Here is a 7,281-nt window from a genome sequence, read left to right on the forward strand (position 1 = left end):
TAAAAAATGCCAAAACTGATCTCTATTGTTTTTAAAAATACAAACAGTAGTGTTTTGAAAATTAACACCATATAATATAGATTTATTCGATTTAATCAAATCAAGAGGTTTAAATCAAAATAAAACTGAATTATTTAAAATAATTGATATTAAAAAAATAAAAATTTTAAAATAATCAAATCAAACTTTTAAATTCAATAGATTTGATAGATTAATTTGAATTAATTGAATTTTTATTCCCTTCTAATTTTAAGAATCATAAACAAGTAAAATGGTAGGGTTAATATTAGATTAAAATCGAACCGCTCAAACCAAATTTATTAAGATCAAATCGCCCAAACTCAAATCTAACTTACAAAAAAATTTCGATCAACGGAACCAATCAATTTTTACAATTAAAGTTGAATAAATCAAATGGATAAAAAATTTTAAAAAAAAAACTTAATAGAGCAGATTTTTTATAAAAAATAATAGAATTTTTCAATAAAAATTCAATGAGTTTAATAAAAAATTAATCGGTTCCACAGAGTTTTAAAATTCATAACTAAAATCAAATTGATTTAACTAAAATAATTAATATTTCAAAAAAATAAACTTTCAAATTAACCAAATAAAAATTTTAAATTAATTCGTTTGGATCAGTAATTTAGGTTAGACTGAAATTTTGGTTGCTCACGGCTATCCAATAGTTTCCCATTGAAATTGCTACAGGCAATTAGGCAATCAACTTGAAACATGAAACTTGGTAAGCCATTAAAGTTTGCTCCAGGCTTTCATCGTACCTTATTCATTAAAAAGATTGTTGTTTTTAGGCTTTGACCGTGTGCTATCTGAATCTGGCTCTGGTTTTGTAGAAGGCTACGACTTGGGAGATCCTTACCAGCATATCTATTTGATATCGATCTGAAACTGAGAAGAACAAAATAGTTTCGTCGTCAAATCTAATAACTTCCACGCCGAATAAACAGCAAATTAACAGAAAACTAACACAGTATATATATCCATCAATATCAATGTACATGTATGAAGTGATGATTCAGATACAAGAGCATATGAGCAAGACATGAATATGCTGCCGAACGATGTGATGAAGTCTTCTTAGCAGTTCTTAGTGGGTGAGCTTAAAATACAGAATGAGTAGAATTGCCAAAACCAGAGCAATAATGATGCAGCCAACTATCCATTTGTTTCTGTCCATTCTTTTTATCATGACTGCCAGGATCTTTCTACTCTTGCCAATATTATCATCCACGCCGTGAAGCTGCAAACCAATTCAATTTAGAGGAAAACAAGTGCCATGTCAAATGTGATAAGCAATCCATGACGAATTTCAAGCTCTTAGAGGACCATGAGGGATGAGATGAGAAAAACGAACACACACACACACACACACACACACACACACACACACAACTACTATTATTTTAAAACAGCATGCGTTTATTATTCCAAGTAACAAAAATTGAATGCAGTCATAGCCATATTTTTTATAAGCTTTAGATGTTGGGTAAAATTGGTGATTAAGATGTCATACTTCAAAGTCAGAAGTAACAATAATATAACTTGCTAATGTTTTCCCTAGTGAATATTTCCATTATGTCAACTATGCAAACAATTTGTTTAGAGCCAATTGTGTGTCAACTTAAGAGGGCAGCGTATCTATGGACAAGGGAGCAACACCAACTCTCACTCTACTGACAAAATCAAGATTTTTAAATGCCATCGCTCATTGAAATAGTCATTAGCATTATCTTCGTCAATTGTTTTATTTATTTATTTATTAAATTTGGACAGCATCTAGTTAAGGCATATACTTTCAGAGGTCTGCTTGTAGTTTCTTTTGAGAAAGGGAGGCCAAGAATTAGCAACATCTTGAGGGACATTAGACAACAACATTGAAGACGTGAGCAGAAGTTCCAGGGTATAATGTTAAGACAGCACCAAAAATCCTTAGTGGCAACCTTCTTCTAAAGAATTATCCACCCAACTATCTTCACTTCAGGGTGAATGTTTTGCATCTGAAGACTAAGGTTCACACTCCCATCACTGATGCACAATATTTCTTCAATGCAAAGGAGTTTGTTGTTGTGTTTCATTATTAATGGAAAGAGTTTGTGCCACTTATCTAGGTCATGGAAGTGAAGAGAAACAATGGTGTGGTTGATTGGAATACTATGCTATGGGTTAAGGTGTCTAAGTGAAGGTTCTTCTCAAGTGGGAATGAAATAGAGCAAGGTGGATTATATTGTGGAGAACAATCTTATATTCATCCCCACCTTGCTTCTTGTGCCGCCCAGAGTCAGAGAAGTACAACATTATATATACACAACACATAAGATAAATGATAAAAATATATGTTTTTATGAGACTTTATACAGAAAATCAAGGTAAGATGGGGTGGAGTGGGATTTGTAAATAAGTAGAGGAAGAAAAAGTTGAAAGATGCTGCATAGTCAATGATGTCAGGTCTATTGGTCTATTCATAGTCTCTCATGTGAGGTTTATTAGTCTATGCAGAAGGAAATGGGCATCCAATCTCCCCTTATCTGATAACCAAAGATGGAGACAGTATTCTGACTGGAGATAATTCTAACCCGAGGTTGACAAAAGGGGAGGCCAAGGACCAACGAGTAGTTGCTGAGGGGAGTAACTCTAGCACCTGCAACCACCATTTAAGTTGTGTCCACTTGAGAGGAAAAGAGATCAAATAGAGGGAAAGGAAGAGGAAAAAGAGTCACTTCTTTTGCCTAGTTTGGTTGAACAACAACAGACAAGAAATGAAAGTAACATTATGGAGTATCTTTTCTCACTTTCAATTCCTTTCAAAAGTGGTGGAAGAGGAGAAGAGAGGAAAAAGATTGAAAAGATTATTTATACTATAAAAGTCTTGGGAATAACAATATCAGTATTAGTTTTGTCATTTCCCCCTTTCATTCTCTCTTCTTTCCTCTCTTTTCAAGCAGAAATAACAAAGGAAGATTCACCTCTCCCTTTCGTCCCCTTCCCTTCCTCATTGTTGTTCCTTTCCTCGCTCCTCTCCCTCTCCTAAAGTAGACACGGCAATAGGAATAAGTTTGAGTTTGATCAATGATGTCACTTAGGAGCAGCCTCTTAACATAGTCATGTGAGACTATAAAACCGTGCATTGAATGCCTCTGGCAATCCAAATCTCAAGTTCTTTTTGATGGGCCATCCAATCTTCCTTGCAAAGTGGATTTAAAGATGCTCACAAAGCGCAGTGAAATCGTCAAGCATCTTCACTTGCAAGAAGAATGTCTAGATTTTGCAGTGTCAATCTGTTGTTTATCAAAGTAATTCACTTTTTGGGCTATCATAGAAAATGCAAGGATTATCAGAATGAGAACATACTGTGTTGTGAGCATGCAACAGAGATTGACGTTGTTGATGTAGGTCTTGCAAAATTGAAACACCGAGTTCTTCTGTTTCCAACATTGTTCTTCTGCTTTCATATATTCTTTCTGTAGATTGATTCAATCTCTCTGTTGACAAAGCCAATCTTCCTCTTTGATCAGCAGAGACCTATAAAATAACCTTCCCCATGAGATGCGCATAGAAACTATCAGAAAGGACAAGTTAATAATCATGCGATGGAATCACAGAATGGATGAACAAAAATCTCCAATAACTCAACCAAAAAAAAAAAACAATAGTTTAGGTTAAAAAGACAGGTTCACTTTGCTGATATTATTGAGAAAAAAAAGTATCACCAATAGTCTTAAGTGTTGCAAACATAATTGTATTTACTGTCACAACTAAACTCAGTCAATTTTGCTTGAATTATTAGAATATGGAGTTGTTCTAAAAGCCTATATGAGAGGTTGTATAACATTGTTTGATGCATTCATTACTAACAAAATTTACCATGTTCCTATACTCCTTTCTCTCTTCCAATGTGGGTTTGCAAACTGCAGCACACAACTGATTATTATTTCAGTAAAAACACAATTTTTTTTGCCTTGTTAACTGAAATTTATCAACCAAGAGAAAACAACATTGGTGTTCAAGTTAAAATGATTGAAGGCATAAAATGCACAAAAGTAACCAAAAAAAAAAAGAGATTTTGGAAATATTTAATTAAATCATGATTTTAATGTATAAACGTATTTCTGTTAACAGATTTGAAATTAATATGATCTTTCTGCATTGCCCACACCTTTAAATGTGAACTGATGCTCTCTATAAAGCACAAGACAAGATCAGCAAACAATGAAAAGAAAAGTGAGACTGATTATTTCAAACCAAGTTATTAACCATTGTGGAAAGAGATAAAATATTAGTTTGTTGCACAACGGGTTTTAGTTAACATATGGTCACATATTCATGCTTAATCTAGACACAAACATGGCAAGCTCAAACACAAATGATGTACAATATTTGATCATTTGAATATTCAACTTCTGGTGAATACGTGTACATTTTGAAATAGTTATATTGGAACATTCATGAGACAATTTTTCTCGTCTTGTTTTAAAACTTTTACATTGTATGCCATGATTCCTTCTCTTTCTTTTTTGTTTCAAAACATGTGCATCCAAAAGAACCAACAAATGCAAATCAGGTGCCTACAAAAAGACTTGAAACCACATCCTACAATCGAGTGACTAACCATCTGAGCTAGCTGGCTCGAACTCCTCTTTCTGCATTGCTTACATCATCTTTTCTCATTTTTTAAATTTAAGCCATATTAAGAGGGTAAGGTCATATCAGAACACTTAAGCACAATGGGTTTTTATCATTTCATAAACAAATGGAAAGTACAAAACTGATAAACAAAATCGCTCTTCCTTTGAATATCAACTACACTTCCATGAGGGTAGTTCACAATGTCTGAGAATACCACCTTGGTTATTCAATATTCTTGCTAAACAGAACTAAACATGCTACTTTCCATGAAGAGAGTAACCCAGTAAAGGAGCTTATAGGGGGAAAAAATTAGGCATGGCAAACCTTGCTAATTGAATTTACATACAAATTATAACACCATCAAGGAAACATACGAGTCCAGGACACACATAAGCAGCCAGCAAAACACAATGTTTTGGTTGAACTTACAATTACAGTACAGAAAAATATATATATATATATATATTGGTATAAAATTATGGGCTTAATGAAGTAACAATCAGAAGCATTCAACCACATAAATCAACTAGCAATCAGAACAAATAATTTCTGAAAATGCACACAAGCCTGCCTTGTAAAACAATAAGCATCAAGCAAAAGCAAAGAGCTAGTACCGCAAGTGTATCAGCCATTCCTGATTCCAGCAGCTCCTCTCTTGCTGCTTGATTAGAGTTCACAGTAGTAATCTTTTTAAGTTCACTTTTCAGATTGTTCAGGTCCGACTTGTATTCCCTCAGCTTCACCAATAATCCAGCTTTGACGCTAGGCTGCAGACTTCTAGCCTCAAGGTCCATCTTGCGAATCTGCAAACCAAGACGTCCAGAGCATTTCGACACTAGAAAGGGCAAACCTAGAAATCCAGTAGAAGGACGAAACGTATCTTACCAGGGACTCAGCATCATCCAAACCAATTTTTATTTCTGATACCTTTTGATTCTTTTGTTCTACGACAAGAAGACAGATAATATCAGCAAAGAAGCATGAACTAATAACTCTCGATTACATAAATGGTCCGTACATCCCACCTCCACTGAGAAGTGCAGTAGATGTCAACTTCTGCGAGATACCTGCCGATATGTCGCAGTATTGTCGCTCGTAGCCTTCAAAAACTTCGCTCATCGTGAAATTTGGCTATTTCACGATTCAATTCCTAAACTTAAAACCAAATTAGCGATCCTCTTTGCAGACACTAAATCCAGCGTAAGAAACAAAAAAGTCTGAAAACAAACCTTGATCTTCTACCAAAACAATCCTCAGCAAACTGATCGCTCCTAAGCAAGCTTGAAACATAATAGAGAACAAAATAAATTAAATAAACAATAAAAATCACGAAAACTGCTACAGGTCTCGAATCGTACCTTACTAATTCCTGCAGAAAACAGCAAAGCAAACGGATTTGAGGAGAAATCGAGAACGATAAAAGGGGGAGGAAAAGGAATTGACGAAGGCGTCTATTAAATTTTCATTTATTCAGCAAGGGCGAAGTAGAAGAAACGAGTAAGGAATCGATGATCCTCCGTCTATCAGCGGCGGCGCGGTCCCACTCGATCATCACTACCGTTCAATTATGATCGAAGGAGAAATGACGCAGCACCCGCCAGCTAACCATGGTTAAGCTAACCGCAGTTCAAATCGAGAAGAAAACGGAGGAAGAGTGGGTCGTCAGTCGTCGTATCATGACGATCCTGATCGTTCGTTACAAGATCAAGGGACGAGACAATGATATCTAGGAGATCATGTCTTTAGGTAAAGGCTCCATTGTTTTTACAAAATTAAAAGCGCGCTCTTTTTATCCAAGAACGATTTTTGTTTTTTAAAATTATAAAAAATATCCGTAATAATTACGGAAGCAGGCCCAATTGGAGCTGCGGTCAAAATAGCTCCTGCTTTTTCTTTTTTTTTTTAAATCTTTTTAATATGCTAATTAAAACAAAAGAAGAAAAAGAAAAAGAAATTTTGAACAGGAAGCTTAATAAATTTTTTTTAAAAAATCTAATTTTTTTTTATTTGTTAATAGCTAACTGAAGGGGAAGATAAAAGGAGAAAAAGAAAGAAAAGCATAAACAAAATTTTAACATATAAAATAAAAAACAAAGAAATAAAACAAAAATAAAAATCACCTTGGAATAAGGTGGAGCTATTTTGGTTGAAATAGTTGAAGGTAAAATGCAGAGGGTATTTTATATCGTTGGAGATTATTGATATTGATTTCATGATCTGAATCGAATTAGTCAGTTTGACAATGAATCAACAATTTAAATTGGTGGAACTTGATATGGTTTATCTTTGTGAATAATAGTGTATAAGATCAAAAAAATAAAGATAAAATCTTTTTTATGATATTATCTAGTTCAATTACTCAAAGTTAATTGATAATCATCTTCTAAGATATAATAATTTACTTTAAATCTCGACATACTTTTAAAGCTTCAAACTCTTTAGGAGAGAGAGAGAGAAAATTTTAAGAAAAAACACAACTTGAGCGTTGAGTGAACTAAGAAAAAGTGAGATTTCTTTTATAGGAATCGAGGTTTCTTATAAAAGATGAAGATACACTTACGAAGATCCATGTATTTTTTAACTTAATTAATTAATGATGTCATATACCGATTAAATGATTAACTAATTAATATTTTT

The 7,281-nt window shown here is 33.8% G+C and overlaps 1 protein-coding gene across 4 annotated transcripts; it reads right to left on the reverse strand.

Annotated features, from left to right (window-relative positions):
• Nucleotides 1-972: 972 nt before the first annotated feature.
• On the reverse strand, nucleotides 973-6,109 carry LOC141816825 (vesicle transport v-SNARE 11-like). Of its 4 annotated transcripts, none has more exons than XM_074704552.1 (7): nucleotides 6,003-6,109; nucleotides 5,874-5,924; nucleotides 5,670-5,794; nucleotides 5,530-5,588; nucleotides 5,259-5,447; nucleotides 3,370-3,540; nucleotides 973-1,261 (listed from the first exon to the last, which is right to left on the reverse strand). In XM_074704552.1, the coding sequence occupies exons 3-7, from the start codon at nucleotides 5,761-5,763 to the stop codon at nucleotides 1,109-1,111; spliced, it is 666 nt and encodes a 221-aa protein (XP_074560653.1). In that variant the 5' UTR covers nucleotides 5,764-5,794; nucleotides 5,874-5,924; nucleotides 6,003-6,109; the 3' UTR covers nucleotides 973-1,108. The 4 variants fall into 4 exon arrangements, with proteins under 4 accessions (XP_074560653.1, XP_074560655.1, XP_074560654.1 ...); XM_074704554.1 differs by having other exon boundaries at nucleotides 5,887-5,924; nucleotides 6,003-6,094; XM_074704553.1 differs by having other exon boundaries at nucleotides 5,874-5,915; nucleotides 6,003-6,059.
• Between the last annotated feature and the right edge of the window lie 1,172 nt (nucleotides 6,110-7,281).

Source organism: Curcuma longa, unplaced genomic scaffold, assembly GCF_044706935.1.
Source record: "Curcuma longa cultivar G26 ecotype Majalengka, Jawa Barat unplaced genomic scaffold, ITB_CL_G26_1.1 contig_18350, whole genome shotgun sequence".
Classification (NCBI taxonomy): domain Eukaryota; kingdom Viridiplantae; phylum Streptophyta; class Magnoliopsida; order Zingiberales; family Zingiberaceae; genus Curcuma; species Curcuma longa.